We start from the raw sequence: 16,444 nt of genomic DNA, 5'->3' as shown, positions 1-16,444 counted from the left end.
GCTGCCTGGGCGTCGCAGTCGGACGACGACGAGTTTGTCGCGCGCATGGCCACCGAGCCGGTCCACGACACCCGCCCGCCGCCGCCCACGCGAGGCGCGACGTGGACGCCGCTCACCCGCGACATGACGCCGCCCGCCTCGCCGCCTGCGCCACCGCNCGCCCGCTGCCGCGCCGCCTCGTGCGCCGGCCGAGCGAGCCGCGCCCGCGCCCGCGCCCGGACCGCGCGCCGACGATGCGGACGGCCTTGTGGTGCGCTGGGCCGAGCGCAGCATGCAGATGAGCTCGCCCGTCCTGGACGCGTGCGACGAGGCGCATCTCGAGGCGCTCGTGGAGGATCCGATGCACCTCCTCCGCAAAGAGGCCGTGAGCGTGCCGGTGCCCGAGCCGGCGCCGCTGACTGAGCCTGTGTATGCGACCGAGGACGTCGCGCAGACATCGATGAGCGCGTGGGCCAGCGCGGCCGCGTTCGACCCGCTCGCGACGATGAACGATGGCGTGTTTATGGCGCCGACGGCGCCGCCCCCCGCGCCGAAGCGGACCGTGCGCCTGGCGCCGGAAACGCCGGCCGTCCTGCGCCACCAAGTGTCGTCCCGCACGCTGCGCAAGCAGCAGTCCCTCCGCGACTGCCTCGCGAGCGACGATGTGGACCTGAGGGCCCTGCGCACGCTCGCGTGGAACGGCGTGCCGCCCGAGATGCGGCCGGTCGTGTGGCCGCTCCTCCTGGGCTACCTGCCGCGCACGGCGTCGATTCGCACGTCCACCCTCGCGCGCAAGCGCGCCGAGTACGCGGCGGGCGTCGAGCGGGCGTTCGCGCGCGGGACTGACGCGCTGGACCGCGCCGCCTGGCACCAGATCCGCATCGACGTGCCGCGCACCAACCCCGGGCTGCGCCTGTGGCAGCAGGCCGAGACGCAGCGCGCGCTGGAGCGCATCCTGTACATGTGGGCGATCCGGCACCCCGCGAGCGGGTACGTGCAGGGCATCAACGACCTCGCGACGCCGTTCTTCGAGGTGTTTCTGAGCGCGTACATCGACACGGACCCCGAGACGTTCGAGCTGGCGTCGCTGCCGCCGCGCGTGCGCGCAGCGCTCGAGGCCGACACGTTCTGGTGTCTGACCAAGCTGCTGGACGGCATCCAAGACAACTACATCGTCGCGCAGCCCGGGATCCGGCGGCAGCTGAGCGTGATGAGCGACGTCGTCGCGCGCATGGATGCGCCCCTGCACGCCCACCTGGCGGCGCAGGGCGTCGAGTACATGCAGTTCTCGTTCCGCTGGATGAACTGCCTGCTGATGCGCGAGATGAGTGTCAAGAGCATTATGCGCCTGTGGGACACGTATCTGGTAGGTACCTACGACTGACGCAGGCCGAGGGCACGGATGCCTTTAGCGACTTTCACCCGTTTGTCTGCGCCGTGTTCCTGCACCGCTGGCGCGACGAGCTGCTGTCGATGGACTTCCAGGGCATCATCCTGTTCCTGCAGAGCCTGCCGACGCAGGCGTGGTGCGACAAGGACGCCGAGCTCCTGCTCAGCGAGGCCTTTATGTACAAGGCGCTCTTTGGCCACAGCGCGCACCTCGGCGGCTAGTCGCCCCACCAGTCGGCGGCCGCCTTGGGCCGCGGCAACGACGACGTCGAGCGCCGCCGCGCCGGCTTCGTATGCCCGAGCGCCCGGTCCCAGGCGTCTTTTTGCGTGCGGAAGAGGGCCATCGTCGCGCGCGCGTCCTCCACGGGGCTGTGCGCGTGCCCCGCCTGCTGGATCTGGATGCCCAGCACGAGCTCGCACAGGCGGCGCAGGCCAGGGTGCTTCGTGCCCGCGATCTCGCGCAGCGGCTTGAACGACGCGGTATCGCGCAGCAGCGCGCGGGGATGCGAGAGCAGGAGCGCCTTGAGGTCGTTGTCGACCGCATGGCCCACCACGACCCGCCCGCGGAAGAGGTCCGCGACCTCCTTCTGCACCGCCTCAAACGAGGGCGCATCGCGCAGGTCCCGCGCGCGCACGCCCGACACCCAAGTACGGTAGTCAGTAACGAGCTCCTTCGGCTTGACGAAGCGGTCAAGCACGACGTGCCCGTGCCAGTTGACGATCGAGACGCGCGCAAGCACGGAGCGCGAGCCGCGCGGCCCGACACCGACCATCTCGCAGTCGACCGCAATGTAGTGCCCAATCTCGCGCTTCTCCGCGGTCATATCGCGCTCGTCGCCGAGGATGACGCGCTTCTTCGTCGCCTCGTCCAGGTATCCCTCCCACTGCTGTGCCTTGCTCGACTTCGCCGGCACGTCGCCGGTAGACCGGCTGCGCGGCAGCGCGAGCGCCAGGTCCTCGGGGCTGAGGTCCTCGGCGAACCACGGGAGCTGGGCCGTGGCGCTCGTGCTGAGGCCCGCCGTCGCCACGGACGCGCTGGCCGTGAGGACGCCAGCCGCCGGCCGTGCGCCCGCTGACGGCGCACGCGCCGGACGGACCAGCTTGGCCGCGGTCGCCACGGCCGCCGGCGCTGGAGACGCGGCGTCCGCCTCAGTCGCCGCGCGCGCCGCGCGCGCCGCACGCCGCCGTGCACGCGTACGGCTGTTCGTTCCCATTTTCTTCTTCAGTGCAATCCAGTTGCTGCTTGCGCGTTTCTGCGTGCCCATGCCCAGCACGCGCGGGAGTCGCAGCGCCACGGCCGGCCACACGATGAGGGCCGAGCAAAAAGTGCTGACAAAGCACACGCGCCGTGGCCGCCAGCGTTCAGCGACGATGATCGGGGTCGGCGTGCGGGCGCGCGCCACGGCCTCGTGGCGGGGCGTGCGAGCGTTTGCGAGTCAGGCGCCTGTTGAGCGGCGCGTCGTGTACCGCGGCGGACCGTACATGCGCAAGCCGTGGTTCTACGTGGCCGGCTCGTGCTTTGTGATCGCTGGGTACGTCGAGTGTCTGACACGAGTCTCAACTTTGGCTTTTTCATCCGCGACTACCTGTTCTGGCCGCTCATCCCGAACGAAGAGAAGGAGCCGGAGCTTGCGCCGGCCGGCTTCCGCTACTCGCTCGCGGGCGGCACAGTGCTGATTGCGTCGATGTGCGGCGCCTACTTCTGGTACGCGCCGAGCCGTATGGTGACGCGCGTGACCGTGTACCCGGCGACGCAGATGCTGGGCCTGCGCACCGCTGCGCCCCCGCCGAGCCGCTTCCTGCCGGCGTCGCTGCGCCAGCGCCCCTTTTTCCAGCGCGCAGGCGCCCTGTCGCCGGACGACCCGCGCGAGCGGCTCGTGCCGCTCGCGTCCGTGTTCCGGCTGCAGGGCTCGGCCGTGGGCAGCGAGATGAACGAGTGGTCCGAGCTGGCGCGCGCGAAGCAGCCCGTGCCGCCGGCCGTGCAGGCGCGCCTGCGCGAGTTCCACGCAGCGACGACCAAGCTGGACCGGCAGGACACGCTCATGCTGCGTGTAGGCGATGCGCGCCTCGCGTTCCAGCTGCACGCAAGCCCGCTGCGCGAGTCGCTCCTGCGCGAGCCGCCGCGCGGGCTGCGCCGCATGTGGCTCACGCTCACGAAGGGCCACACGGACTGGTCGCTCGAGCCGGGCTACACGCCGTCGCCCGCGGAGCACGCCGAGCATGTGCGGCGCACGAGCCGTGGCGACGCGGACGTGGAGCCGTGGTTCCTCGATCGCGCCAACTTTGACCAGCTATTTCCCCTGGACGCGACGCGGTACAAGCGCAAGGCGTAGCTACCAGCCCTTGGGGCGCGCCTGCGTCGTGTCGTACTGCCGGATCAGGTGCGCCTGCTCGCCCTCGGTCTGCGAGAACGCATACCCACGCGAGCGGCGCACGCGCTGCACGGCCCGCACCTGGCGGATGGATCTGGGTGAGTCGCGCAACGTACTGTTGGAAGGCGCCGGCGCGCGGATGCACGTCTTGCAGCTGGTACTTCTGCATCTCCTGCACGATGTGGTACGACTTCGGCCGGTAGGTGCGCTGCCAGAAGCGCCACAGCAGGTCGCGCAGCAGCGCCAGCGCGGGCACAAAGAGGAGCACGATCCAAAAGAGCGGCAGGCCCAATAGGCGCGGTACAATCGCAAAGCTGGGTCAGTAGACACACGTACTATTCGAGCGAGACGCCCAGCGCGGGCGCCACCGTGCCAAACACCACGAGGAAGGCGAGCGTCAGGGCGAGCGAGCCCGGGATCGCCAGCAGCGTGTAGCGCGTCCACAGGTTCGACACGAGCGCCGCCTTGCCGAGCACCGTGCCGAGCACCGTGAGGTACATCGCCGTGCCCCACAGCCACTGGTACGGCGTAAAGCCGCTGCGCTCGATCGCGTGGTCGTAAAAGGCGTATGTCACCATGAAAAAGTTGATCATCGAGTGGTACACGGCATTGAGCATCCACGCGCCGATCGCGCGGCCCGTGAAGAACGAGGGGCGGTACAGCTGCGGGTACCGCTCGAGCATGCTGGCACTCACATACTGGTCAAAGATGCCGATCACGAGCGTCGGCAGCATCGTGAAGGCCACATTGTAGAAGGACTGCGACCACGACTCGTACGCCGTCTGGCCCGAGAACCCGTTGTAGAAGGAGAACCAGAACAGCGTCACGTACAGCGTCACCGTCTTGTAGAAGCTGTACAGCACCATCTTGCTCAGCCGCGCATAGTTCCACGTTCCATGCACCAGCAGCAGCTTGCGCAGGAACCGGAACTGGCTGATCGCCACGTCGGCCGACCGCGCCGCTTGCAGACCCTCGTTCCCGCTGATGCCGACGCCGACGTGCGCTGCCTGGATCATGCCCACATCGTTCGCACCGTCGCCGATAGCGAGGAGGATCGAGTCCGTGTGCGCCTTGACCAGCTCGACCACGAGCGCTTTCTGCAGCGGCGACACGCGGCAGCAAATGACGGCACGGCACGCGGAGGCAAGACGGAGGAACGACGGCGCGAGCGACTCTTGCAGCGCATGCTGCAGGCTGCGCCCCTCAATCACCAGCGCCAGGTCGTCGACCGCCTCCGGGTGCGCATCAATCGTCGCACGCTGCTCAGAGAGCACGGCCGCCGTATCGGCAGCGGTGCTCTCATTCACAATCAGCAGACTCATCGACTCGGAGATCAGCCGGCACGAGTACCCAATGTTGATGGCCGTCTCCTGACGGTCGCCCGTAAGCACCCACACTTTGATGCCGGCCGTCTGCAGCGTAGCGATCGTCTCGGGCACGCCGTCCTGCAGCCTGTCCTCAATGGCCGTCGCGCCGAGCAGCTGGAAGCCCGTCTCGATCTCCGCCGCCGCCGCATCCAGCGCTGCAGCACGCCCATCGATGCGCGCCGCCGCCTCGTCGTACACGCGCGCCCACCGCTCGTACTCAGCGGCCGGCAGCTCGCGCGCCGCAATGCACAGCGTGCGCAGTCCCTCGGCCGCATACGCCTCCAGGTGCGAGAGCGTCGCGTCGAGGCACTCCTGCTTCGCGGCTAGGCGCGGCAGCATCACCGTATCGGCGCCTTTGCAGTAGATGTAGATGCGCCCACTCGGCTCACGGACCACCGTCGACATGCGCTTGCGCGCCGAGTTGAACTCGCACACTTGCAGCACCTGGTACTCGCGCTCCACGCCATGCACGCGCACATACACCGAGCGCGGCTTGCGCGTCGTAAACTCGTACCCCAGCGCCTGCGCGCCGGCAACGAGCGCTGCCTCGTCGGGGCTCGACGCCTGGAACACGACACGGCCGTCCTCCACCTCGGGGATCACCGTGTGACACACGGCCAGCACCGTCAGGAAGCGCTCGACCGCGTCGGCGAGCGGCCCGCCCGCCGCGCGCAGGTCCGGCAGCTCGCCCCACGCACGCTTGTCGTCGCCCGGCGCCTCGCTGCGCTTGTCCGCAAACGTCACGCCGGAAATAGAGGCCTGGCGGAACTGCATGTCGTTGCAAGTGAGCGTGCCCGTCTTGTCCGAAAAAAGGTACTCTACCTGCCCCAAGTCCTCGACGAGGTTGGAGCGGCGGCACAGCGCAGGCGTGTCCGTCGCCTCGTGGTACATCTCAAGGTCCGAGTTGATGAGCGCGGCTTGCTGGAACTTGACCACGTCCATCGACACAATCAGCGAGATGGGGATCAGGCTGTTGTACAGGATAATGTACGTGAGCACCGACTCGATGTACTTCCGCGCCCGGCTGCGCCCATCCAGCTGCGGCATCAAGTACGACGGTGCCGAGTTCTCGTACGCCATCGAGCCAATCGACGAAATGAGCGCGAGCGCGAGCAGCAGCACAAAGAGTGACAGGATGAGCGAGTTGACCTGCTTGTCCACGCGCGTGCGCTTGATGGGCGTCTTGGTCGCATTGCGAAGCAGCTTGGTATCGTGGCCCGTGAATAGGACGAGGCCAAACACCCACGGCGCATTGCGCAGCTGCGCACCGCGCAGCAGCACCTGGTCAGGACCGACAGGCACGGGCGGCCGTCCCTCGAGGTGCAGCGTGCCGTCAAACGTATACAGGCTGTTGTTCGGCGCCTCACACGCGAGGTGTCCACGCAGCGTGCCGACGGTCTCTGCCGAGACGAGCGCGGCGGTCGCAGGCGACGCCTGCTTTACCTTGAGGTTCGTCTCGCCATCCAGGTTTGCCGTCTCCACGTACGCTAGCCCCTCCGGCTCCGAGCTCGCCAGCAGGAGCAGGTCCGCGGGGAAAAAGGCGTCGCGCTCCAGACGCACCACGTCGCCGACACGCACCGCGCGCCACGGCCGCTGCGTCCAGGAGCCGTTTTCAAGCACTTGCACGAGGCGCGAGTTCATCTCGACGTCCCCTTTGTACCGCTGCCAGTCCTCCGAAAGCTCCTTCGCCGCGGCAACAAGCAGCACAATCGCCAGGGGAACGAGCGTCGTCCACCGGTTCGTCGGCGACACGCCAGGGATCTGCTGCAGGCACCCAATGAAGAGGAAAAACAGGTTCGCATACTTGGAAAACTGCTCCCACAGAAACACAGGCACAAACGTCAGGACATTGTACTTGTTCGACATGACCTGGTTGGTGCTGTAGTCGTCATTTTTGTTCGCTGCCGCATCGTTCAGCACAATCCGCCGATTCGCCGCCGGCGCGGCTCCCGTGCGCAGGCGGCGGATCTCCTGCTGGACGCGGTGCCGCAGAGATCCAAGCTGCCACCGCGCATCGGCGAGGAGGAGGGTCAGTAGCGAAGACGGCGGCGCACGCGGCGCACGCGCGCTATGCGGCGCGGCTGTCCGCAGCGCGGCGCGGACGGGCGGATCCGGCTCGTCGTCTGCAATAATGGTCTTGCTCGAGCCCATCGGGCGCAGTGGTACCTCGTCCGCATAATCCCAACCGTCTGCATCAAAGATGGTGTTCTGCGCCTTCGCCGTCGACGCACTGCGCGACAGACTCGGCCCCGGCTCGTCGACAGAAAAGAGGGACAGTCCATCGCCGTCCTTCGTGTCCAGGAGATCGTCGTCATCTGTGCCGATCAGCACATGCGTCGGCACCTCGTGTTCGCGCACACCCTGCGCGGACGGCACGCCGGCGGCCGGACGCGCGCGCCCGAACAGCGCCTCGATGTCGTCCATGAGGAGCCCCCGTGTATTACGATGTATTATTATGTAACCGTGTATAAGGTGGAGGTAATGCTACAGATCCAGGTCGCTGATGCTGGGGTGGTTGAGCGGTCGCGTGGGCGTCGTCCAGTGGAAGATGCGTTCGTCAATGTCGATGATAGTATCATTCGTGCTGCTGAAACGCGTCTTCAAAAGACCTTCGTCGTTAAACTCCCAGTTTTCGTTGCCATACGAGCGGAACCAGTTGCCCGAGTCGTCGTGCCACTCGAACACAAAACGCGCCGAGATTCTGTTATCAGAGTAGCACCACAGTTCCTTCATCATGCGCAGGTCAAGCTCACGGCCCCACTTGAGCTGCAGAAACCCGGCGATCTCATCGACTCCGTGCAGCTTGGCATTGCGGTTGCGCCACACAATGTTGGGTGCGTACGACTGCAGCAGACCGTCCACATTGCGCGTGTTCCAGTAGTTTTCGTATTCGCGCACCTTTTGAGTGGCGGACTCTAGTGTAAACGGTGGCGCAATGGACGACATGGCGTCGTAAGACACGGGGCGGCGGAGGTCTTCGTTGCATCGAGTTCGGCCGACAGATCAAGGATCGCATGACTGGCGCAACGCCGCGATGGTCTTGCGCTCATGGCACCGGCCAGCCCCGACGGCGCAGACGCAGCGACAGGCGGCGCAGCGGCGCCGTCACGCACGGATGCTGCACCTGCATCCGAGCCCATGGAACAGGATGTGCCTAGTCACCCAGCACCATCGAAGGAGGCAGCCGTCGACCGCCAGCGCCACCGGCGCATGATGGGCATGCTGCACTCGACACTGGCACACGCGCACACGCGCCCACGTGCGCCTGGACGCACAGAGAGCGCATCTGTCCAGGAGGGCGATGCGCCTCGCCCCGCGCGCGTGGCTGACCAGGCTGCTGTGGCTGAGGAGCGGCGCGCCCACGACGCGGAGCGTGCGATGGTGCGCCGCGACGTGCAGCGTGTGCATGAGTTGGCCGAGAAGCTCGCTGCGTATGAGGCCGCGCACCGCACGGCGCGCGCAAGCAAGCGGCGGCTCTCGTCGTTCCTCGTGACGCACACGACGCGGCGCTCAGCGGTGCGGGCGCCGCGTGACTCGGCGGAGACGGCTGCAACGCAGGTCGCGCGGATCGTTCCGTCCGTGCCGCTGGGCAGCGGTACGCACGACGACTACGAGATTTACTACCTGCCACGCACGCTGCTGCCTGCCCAGGAGGACGAGCTTGACGAGCAGGAGGAGCAAGTCGACGGAGAGATGGAGCGCGCAGACGACGAGTGGGATCGCCTGCGTGACGCACTGGAGGCGGAGCTGCGCGAGATCCAGCAGCGCCTTGCGCAGCACCACGTGCAATGGTGACCTACTGGGCCTTCTTCTCTGTCTGTGCGGAAAACTCGCGCAAAAGCGTGCGCGACGGGTCGTGTGGCTGGACGCGCTGGACGTATGGGATCCAGCCATAGCGCACGACAAAGTTGTCGGGGTGCTCCAAGTATGTCATGACGATAACCTCGATCGACAGCAGCAGGAGGTACGCGCCGCAGCCGGTGAAAATGTGCCACCAGCCGTGGCCCTCGAGCAGGATGGCCAAGGGGTACCCGATCTTTTCACGCGCCACGCGCAAGTGGCCGCAAAAGATGTTGTCCAGGTTCCAGATACCAAAGCCAATGAGGAACAGCACGGTGCCGGCCTGCTCGAGGAAGCGCGCCTCAGCGCGGCGGCGGCGCGCAGCGTCCGAGACGTTGAGGGGCGCACGGGGGTGCACCATGATGTAGATCGCATGCAGGATTGTCACGACCATGATCGACGCATAGGCCACCTGGTGGAAGACGGGGTCGCCGTTGATCACGTACGCCACCGTGATCCACGTAACGAACGCCAGGATGATGGTCGGCAAAATAAAGCGGTTCACCTTACGCCCAAAAAAGAGCGTCTGGTCCAGCATGGACCATGTCATGTAGCTGCTCGCCCAGATCATCGGCAGCTCGTCGAGCAGCTGCGCCTCAAACTTGAGGGTCATGTGGAACAGGAACGAGCCGAAGCCGACAATCCCGATACCGAGCGCACATCCGTAGAAGCGCGGCGCGAGGCGCTCCGTCGACACACGGTATATGCCGTACGCGGACAGCGACAGGAAGAGCAGGTTCGTGAGCTGTTGTCAGGCGAACTCGTGCGACCTACCGAGTTGACCGGCTCAGCTATGTACTTGGTCCATTGGTACTTGCGCTCACACCACAAGAGCGTGCTGGTCACAGGCCCCCAAAAGCCCTCGGGAATCGGGTCCGTTTCAGGCCACCAGCTCATCGTCGGACGCACCGAAGGCCGACACGGCTTCCGCTCCGACCGCCCATCCCACGTGCATGTGGAGTCTATGCAACTACCGCTGCTCGTACAGGCCCAGGACCCGTGCCTCGATGCCATCGCCGATCCAGCGGACGTCCTTCGGGCCAATAGCGCCAATGAGCTCCAGGCTATCGCGCTCGGCATGGTGCAGCTTCACATAGTCCGTCTGCGGCGCCATGGGGTTCTGCGACTGGTTCACCAGCGCAGCGCCACCGCCGAACGCGGCCATATCGCGCATCGAGTCGGCCGCTGGTGTGAGTCGCGCAGCGTACCTTGAGAGTTTCCGAGCACGAGGCGGTAGATCGCATCGAGACCGTAGAGATTCAGGAAGTACCAGCTTAGCGACGACACCCACGAGACGTTCAAGTCCGACGTATCGACGTCGCGCTGGAGCATGATTTTGAAGCGCTGCGTAAGCGGGAAAGGCAGGCGCGCTGGGTCAGTCGCTGCTACGCACTGATCACAAAGCCCGTGAAGAAAAAGTTGATCCAGCCCATAATGACCGTCTGCGGGATCATCATCACGAGGCTCTTCTTCGCCATATCCATCATGCCCTCCATGGACGACTCGTTGAACGGCGACTCGGGCAACTCGTCAGGCTGCCGGTTCGCCGCCTTTTCCGCCGCCTGCTTCGTCTCGGGAGCCAGGTACGTGCCGTCATCGAGAACGCGCGAGAGGAACGACTTGCGCCCCTCGACCGCCGTCGGCGGGATCGCTGGGTAGTTCATACGCAGCGTCGCTGAGCGCGAGAGAATGTGCCTGCGTCAGACTGGGGTACGTACTGCTGCCGGGCGGCCGTGAGGGTCGACAGTTTCGGCTTTCCCTCGAGCAGTTTCATGAGGTTGTTCCGGAATATGCCGACCAGAACCATGACCAGCGTGATGGGCAGGAGCACCCAGTCGCGCAGGGCGCTATCGAGGAGCAGCGACTGCTCCATCGTGGCGACAAGGCACGAGCGCCGCGCGGACGACGGTGCCGTATCACGTGGTGTGGAGGTCCGCCGGCGCGGCGCGACGCGCGGCTCGATCGGACCACGATGTCCATCAAGGTGCGTGGCGCGTCGCTCACGCGCAGTCGCTCACGATCCATGGGTTCAAGTCGTTCCGGGATCCTGTGACGATCAACTTGCGCGAGGATGGGCTGAATGTGGTCGTCGGTCGCAACGGCAGTGGGAAAAGCAACTTTTTCGCCGCGATCCGATTCGTGCTCGGCGACGCGTACACGTCGCTCTCGCGCGAGGAGCGGCAGGCGCTCCTGTACGACGCATCAGGCGCGACATCGACGACGCTCTCGGCGTTCGTCGAGGTCACGTTCGATAACAGCGATGCGCGCTTCCCGCTGCCAGGCGACGAGGTCATATTGCGGCGCACCGTGAGCCTCGCGCGCGACGAGTATGCCATCGACCGCAAGGCCGCGACGAAGCAGGAGGTCGCGAGCCTGCTCGAGTCCGCGGGCTTCGCCACGAGTCACCCGTACTACATTGTGCCGCAGGGCCGCATCACGCACCTCACCAACGCCACGGACGCTGAGCGTCTCGCGCTGCTCAAGGAGGTGTCGGGCACACGCGTCTACGAGCAGCGGCGCGCGGAGAGTCTGGATATTCTGCGGTCTACAGATGCGCGGTACCACGGCTCTGCCGAGCTGCTCGCGCAGCTCGAGTCGCGCATGGACGAGCTGGCCAAGGAGCAGGGCGAGCTGCAGAAGTTTTATGCGCGCGACAAGGAGCGGCGGTGCCTCGAGTACACGATCTACCAGCGCGAGCTCGCGGACCTGGCCGACATGCTTGAAACGGTACGTTGCGCAGCTAACCCCAGCTCGAGAATGAGCGGCGTCGCGACGTGGACGAAAGCAACACGCGCCGCGCCGCGTGGGCGCGGCAGGACCAGGCAGTCGCGGATCTCGAGGGGCGCGCGCAGCACGTTCAGCAGGAGCTCGAGCAGGTTGCACTCGAGCAGACACAGCTCGAGCAGGAGCGGCGCGAGCTCGCGCGCTCACAGGCGCAGCTCGACAGCCGCCTCGATGACCTGGGCGGGGCGCCCGAGGAGCGCGCGGCACTGGAGGCGGCGCTTGCGGACGTCGATGCGCAGGTCGTGGAGCGCGAGCGGGCGCTGGCAGAGCGTACACGCGCACATACCGAGGCGGTACAGGCGCTCGAGGCGCAGCGGGCGGCGCTGGAGCACGATCGTACCCGTTTGGCGGCGCTGTATGCGAAGCAAGGGCGCGCCGCGCACTTTCAGAGCGAGGCGGAGCGCGATGCCGCGCTCGACTCGGAGCTGGCCGAGCTCGATGCGCAGGCCACGGCGCTGGGCGAGGCAGAGCGCGAGGCGCGCGAGGCGTGTGCATCCGCCCAAGCGCACCATGCGTCGTGCGTGGAGCGCCGCGTGGCCCTGGAGGCCGAGCTGGCGACGCGCGCCAACGCTGTGGGCGAGGCGCAGCAGCAGTGGCGTGCGCTGCGGGACGAGCGCGAGTCGCTGCTCGAGCAGAAGAAGGAGCTGTGGAAACAAGAGGCGCATACCGCTGCGGCGCTCACACACGCTAAGGACCAGCTGAGCAGCGAGCAGCGGACGCTGGCAAGCACGATGGACCGCGCGACGGCGGCGGGACTGCAGAGCGTGGAGACCATGGCGGCGCGTGAGGGCATCACCGGCGTGTACGGCCCCCTGTACCAGCTGTTCACGGTGGACGACCGGTACAAGACGGCCGTGGAAGCCACGGCCGGCGCCTCGCTCTTCCACATGGTCGTCGACACCGACGAGACGGCGGCGCGGCTCCTTGCGCTGCTGCAGCGCGAGAAGAGTGGGCGTGTGACGTTTATGCCGCTCAACCGCCTGCGGCCGCCGGACACGCACTACCCGCAGGCGCCCGACGCGGTGGTCATGCTGCGCAAGCTGTCGTTTGACGAAAAACTGCTGCCTGCGTTCAAGCAGGTGTTTGGCAAGACGATCATCTGCCCGCGCCTCGATATCGCGGCCGCGTACGTGCGCAGCTGCCAGGGCTTGAATGCGATCACGCTCGACGGCGACCAGGTCGACCGGCGCGGTGCGCTGAGCGGCGGCTTCCACGACCCGGGCCGCTCGCGGCTGGATGCGGTGAAGAGTGTGCAGACGTGGCTGGCGCGTGTGGATGCCGCACAGACGCTGCTCACGCAGCAGCGGCGCGAGCTGAGCGAGCTGGAGCAGCGGGTGACGCAGCTGTACAGCGACATGCTGCGGTGCGAGGCGCAGCGCACGCAACTGCAGGACGAGCGCGCGGTGGCGCTCGATGACCTGACGTGGCAGCGGCGCAGCGAGGCAGATGCGGCGGCGCGCGTTGAGCGCATGGAGCGGGCGGCGGCGACGCGCGCGATCGACTGTGCGAACCTCGCCACGAAGCGTGCGGCGCTCGAGAGCGAGAAAGGCACGCCCCTCGAGGACCGTCTCACGGCGGCGGAGCGCGCGGAGCTCGGCGCACTCGTCGCGCGGGAGCGCGAGGCGCCGGCGGCGCTCGCGGCGCTAACGCGCAGGGCCATGGAGCTGGGCGAGGCGGCGCAATTGCTGAGCAGTGAGCTGGACGAGCGGCTGCGCCGCTCGCATGCGGCCCTGGAGCAGCGTCTCGCGCGTGCGGACGATAGTGCGCCGCGGGGCGAGGCGGCGCAGGCGCTGCATGCGTCGCGGGCCACGACCGAGTCGCGCCTGCAGCAGGCGCAGGCGCGGCAGGACGCGCTGCAGGCGGAGCTGGCGTCGCTGCAGGCGCGGCTGGAGCAGGCGCACAACGACGGCGAGGTCAATGCGGATGTCGCGCGGCAGCGGGCGGCGGCCGAGCGGCTCGCCGCGCGAAAGCAGCGGCTGCTCGAGCAGCGTGCGCGGTGCAACGAAAAGATCCGGGACCTGGGTGTGCTGCCGGAGGACGCGTTCCAGAAGTTCCAGCGGCACTCGACCGAGCAGCTGGCGGCGCAGCTGCACAAGGCGCGCGCGGCGCTCGACGAGGTGGCGCATGTGAACAAGCGCGCGGTCGAGCAGTTCCACAGCTTTGCGAAGCAGCGGGACACGCTGCTGCAGCGCCACGAGGAGCTGCAGTCGTCGCAGACGTCGATTCGCGAGCTGATCGAGGTGCTCGACGCACGCAAAGAGGCGGCGCTGCAGGCCACGGTCGAGCAGGTGGCCTCGCACTTTGCCGCCGTCATTGCGCAGCTCGTGCCGGGCGGGCACGGCGAGATGCGCCTGCACGACGCGGGCGTGGCGCTGCAGGTGGCGTTCCCGCCGCAGCGCCACGCGGTGCGCATGGCGCAGCTCTCGGGCGGCCAAAAGTCGCTCGTGGCGCTCGCGCTGGTGTTTGCGATCCAGCGCAGTGACCCCGCGCCGTTCTACCTGTTCGACGAGATCGACGCGAACCTCGATACGCAGCACCGCACCGCCGTCGCGCAGTGCATCCAGGAGCTGGCGCAGGACGCGCAGTTCGTCACGACGACGTTCCGCCCCGAGCTCGTGGAGCGCGCGAGCCGCTGGTTCGGCGTGCTGTTCAGCGCGCACAAGGTCAGCTCCGTGGTCGAGATCGCGCGCGAGGATGCGCGGGCGTTTGTAGAAGCCGTCGATACGTAGTCTATGCGTCTACGTCCATCGCGCCCTGGCGCGCCGCGCCCTTGCGGGGCTTGTGGCGGCGGCGGTACGCGGGCCGCGCCATTTTCTCGGCGGCCGAGCGCGGCCCGCTGTCCGCGAGGCGCTGCGCAAGGGGCAGGCTGCCGAGCCGGTCCTTGAGCGAGGGCGCCGCCTTGGTCGGCGCCGGGGCATCGCGGCGGCTCAGGATCCGCTCCGTTTCCGCGAGGTACTTGGCCTCGGCCTGCGCGAGCTGGCGGAGCACCGGGAGGGGCAGCTGCTCCTCCTCGAGGCGCGGCGTGACGGTCTGCGCCTTCTCCTTGCGCGTGCGCGGCGCCGCCGGCGCCGGCGGCGCCTCGAGCGCGACGTGCAGGACGCGCCCGTCGGCCAGCACGCCGTCGTACTGGCGGCACGCGGCCTCGGCGGCCGCACGCGACTCGAACGACACGCGGAAGGCAAGCGCATGACTCGGCAGGTCCGGCATGTTGTGTCGCTGGCGTCAGGGGGGCATACGTACGCGCACTTGGACGAGGCGGCCGAGCGGCTCGAACGTCAGCTTCACGTCCTCGAGCGAGGTGCCCTGCGCGACGTTCGCCACAATCACATTCGTCGGTCCCGACGTGCCCTTAATGCTCATTTCACGCGGCGCGCGGCGCGCAGCGCCACCATGGCGCCCGGCGCCCGGCGCCCTACGCGTGCCAGCCGGCTGATCGACGTCCATCGCGAACCGCGAGACGGGCGTGAGGGGAACTATGCCTCCACATGGGCTCTACTCTAGCTAGGCGGCCTCCTCGGCCAGCGCCCGCAGCGTCTCGCGCACGGAAGAGAGGAGAGGGGGCGGCCGACTGGGCGGCGAGAGGGGGGTGTCATCGGCGCCCTTGGCATAGAGCGCCAGTCTCGTAGGCGCCTTGGGCCCGTCTGGGTCGTGCGAGCCCACAAGGAAGCAGCCCTCGCGCACATCGACGCCGCGCTGCCGGAGCAGCGCGTGCAGTGCCTCGGCCGCATCGGGGGCGTCGCCGGTGTCGTGCAGCTGCGGCGCATGCGCCGCGGCCCACGCATCGAGGCAGGTGGGGCGCAGGTGGTCCAGCAGCGACGGCGAGCGCTCCGTGCCAGCACAGTACACGACGACGCGCCGCTGGCGCCGCGACGCGCTGCTCCCCGACGACAGCGACGAGAGGGTGGGCGACGCACTCGAGCACAGCGACGGCATCGATGCGTCGCTCGAGTCGGCCGGCGTCGAGCACCGCCACGACTTGTCGTCGAGGTCGTCGGGCGCCGCCGGCCCGGGCGCCACGGGCTCCGACAGCACCGTGCACAGCACCGTGTCGCTGCCAGGCGCCACGTGGACGCGCATCTGCATCGCCGCCTCGTCACGCACGAGCGCGGCCTCCTTGTCCGCGGGCGCGCCGCCCTCCGGCGCCGCCTGCGACATTTTGATCATCATTTCGCCGACCGTGCGGACGAGCGAGAGCGACTCGTCCCGCGCGCCCTCGGGGGCCGGCGCCGGGGGCGCAGCGCGCGCGCGCGCGAGCTCCGCGCGCAGGTGCTCGCACTCCTTCTGGGTGGCCGCGAGCTGGGCCGACACGTCGTAGGGCTTGGCCTTGAGCGGGACATCGTCGCCCATGATGCTCTCGACGATCATCGTGCCCTGCTGCGTCACGACCTGCTGCAGCGTCGCGCGCAGCTCGTCTGACTCGTACTGCAGCTGCTCGCCCAGCGGCGTCGCGCTCAGCACGCGGTCGAGGCCGTGCTGCGTGAGCACGGCCATGGGCGAGGCCTCCGTCGCGTGCTCCAGCGAGCTCCACAGCAGCCACGAGAGGCGCGCGAGCGCACGGCACTTGCACGCGAGCTCTTCAAACTGCTCGCGCTTCCGCTGGCGCGACAAGAAGGCCGCCGCCCGGTTCTTCACGAGGCGCGCCTCGCGCTTCGTCAGGCCCGACGTGTCCGGCGGCACGAACAGCGACGAATGCTTCGCCGACGTGTCGATCAC

The 16,444-nt window shown here is 67.9% G+C and overlaps 9 protein-coding genes and 1 pseudogene across 10 annotated transcripts; 4 read left to right on the top strand and 6 right to left on the bottom strand.

Annotated features, from left to right (window-relative positions):
- Positions 1-271: 271 nt before the first annotated feature.
- On the top strand, positions 272-1,590 carry MSY001_3083 (uncharacterized protein; the record flags this gene model as incomplete). Its single annotated transcript, XM_018884970.1, has 2 exons — positions 272-1,345; positions 1,369-1,590. The coding sequence occupies 2 exons, from the start codon at positions 272-274 to the stop codon at positions 1,588-1,590; spliced, it is 1,296 nt and encodes a 431-aa protein (XP_018741577.1).
- On the bottom strand, positions 1,587-2,633 carry MSY001_3082 (uncharacterized protein; the record flags this gene model as incomplete). The annotated part of the gene is made up of 1 exon (XM_018884969.1): positions 1,587-2,633. The coding sequence occupies one exon, from the start codon at positions 2,631-2,633 to the stop codon at positions 1,587-1,589; it is 1,047 nt and encodes a 348-aa protein (XP_018741576.1).
- Positions 2,634-2,850: 217 nt separating this feature from the next.
- On the top strand, positions 2,851-3,701 carry MSY001_3081 (uncharacterized protein; the record flags this gene model as incomplete). The annotated part of the gene is made up of 2 exons (XM_018884968.1): positions 2,851-2,900; positions 2,924-3,701. 2 exons carry the CDS (start codon positions 2,851-2,853, stop codon positions 3,699-3,701), a joined length of 828 nt encoding a protein of 275 aa, XP_018741575.1.
- Positions 3,702-4,075: 374 nt separating this feature from the next.
- On the bottom strand, positions 4,076-7,531 carry MSY001_3080 (uncharacterized protein; the record flags this gene model as incomplete). Its single annotated transcript, XM_018884967.1, has 2 exons — positions 4,076-7,296; positions 7,351-7,531. The coding sequence occupies 2 exons, from the start codon at positions 7,529-7,531 to the stop codon at positions 4,076-4,078; spliced, it is 3,402 nt and encodes a 1,133-aa protein (XP_018741574.1).
- A 60-nt stretch (positions 7,532-7,591) lies between these two features.
- On the bottom strand, positions 7,592-8,053 carry MSY001_3079 (uncharacterized protein; the record flags this gene model as incomplete). The annotated part of the gene is made up of 1 exon (XM_018884966.1): positions 7,592-8,053. One exon carries the CDS (start codon positions 8,051-8,053, stop codon positions 7,592-7,594), a length of 462 nt encoding a protein of 153 aa, XP_018741573.1.
- A 102-nt stretch (positions 8,054-8,155) lies between these two features.
- Positions 8,156-8,902, top strand: MSY001_3078 (uncharacterized protein; the record flags this gene model as incomplete). The annotated part of the gene is made up of 1 exon (XM_018884965.1): positions 8,156-8,902. The coding sequence occupies one exon, from the start codon at positions 8,156-8,158 to the stop codon at positions 8,900-8,902; it is 747 nt and encodes a 248-aa protein (XP_018741572.1).
- Position 8,903: 1 nt separating this feature from the next.
- Positions 8,904-9,844, bottom strand: MSY001_3077 (uncharacterized protein; the record flags this gene model as incomplete). Its single annotated transcript, XM_018884963.1, has 2 exons — positions 8,904-9,692; positions 9,722-9,844. The coding sequence occupies 2 exons, from the start codon at positions 9,842-9,844 to the stop codon at positions 8,904-8,906; spliced, it is 912 nt and encodes a 303-aa protein (XP_018741571.1).
- A 73-nt stretch (positions 9,845-9,917) lies between these two features.
- On the bottom strand, positions 9,918-10,820 carry MSY001_3076 (uncharacterized protein; the record flags this gene model as incomplete). The annotated part of the gene is made up of 4 exons (XM_018884962.1): positions 9,918-10,132; positions 10,156-10,317; positions 10,341-10,642; positions 10,666-10,820. The coding sequence occupies 4 exons, from the start codon at positions 10,818-10,820 to the stop codon at positions 9,918-9,920; spliced, it is 834 nt and encodes a 277-aa protein (XP_018741570.1).
- Positions 10,821-10,919: 99 nt separating this feature from the next.
- On the top strand, positions 10,920-14,460 carry MSY001_3075 (uncharacterized protein; the record flags this gene model as incomplete). The annotated part of the gene is made up of 3 exons (XM_018884961.1): positions 10,920-10,931; positions 10,958-11,674; positions 11,698-14,460. 3 exons carry the CDS (start codon positions 10,920-10,922, stop codon positions 14,458-14,460), a joined length of 3,492 nt encoding a protein of 1,163 aa, XP_018741569.1.
- A 772-nt stretch (positions 14,461-15,232) lies between these two features.
- On the bottom strand, positions 15,233-16,423 carry MSY001_3074 (annotated as a pseudogene). Its single transcript has one exon. A coding segment is annotated over exon 1 (1,191 nt).
- Between the last annotated feature and the right edge of the window lie 21 nt (positions 16,424-16,444).

Source organism: Malassezia sympodialis, genomic scaffold (genome assembly GCF_000349305.1).
Source record: "Malassezia sympodialis ATCC 42132 genomic scaffold, msy_sf_18, whole genome shotgun sequence".
Classification (NCBI taxonomy): domain Eukaryota; kingdom Fungi; phylum Basidiomycota; class Malasseziomycetes; order Malasseziales; family Malasseziaceae; genus Malassezia; species Malassezia sympodialis.
The sequence above is the reverse complement of the archived record's forward strand: the minus strand, read 5'-3'. Positions and strand labels throughout refer to the sequence as shown.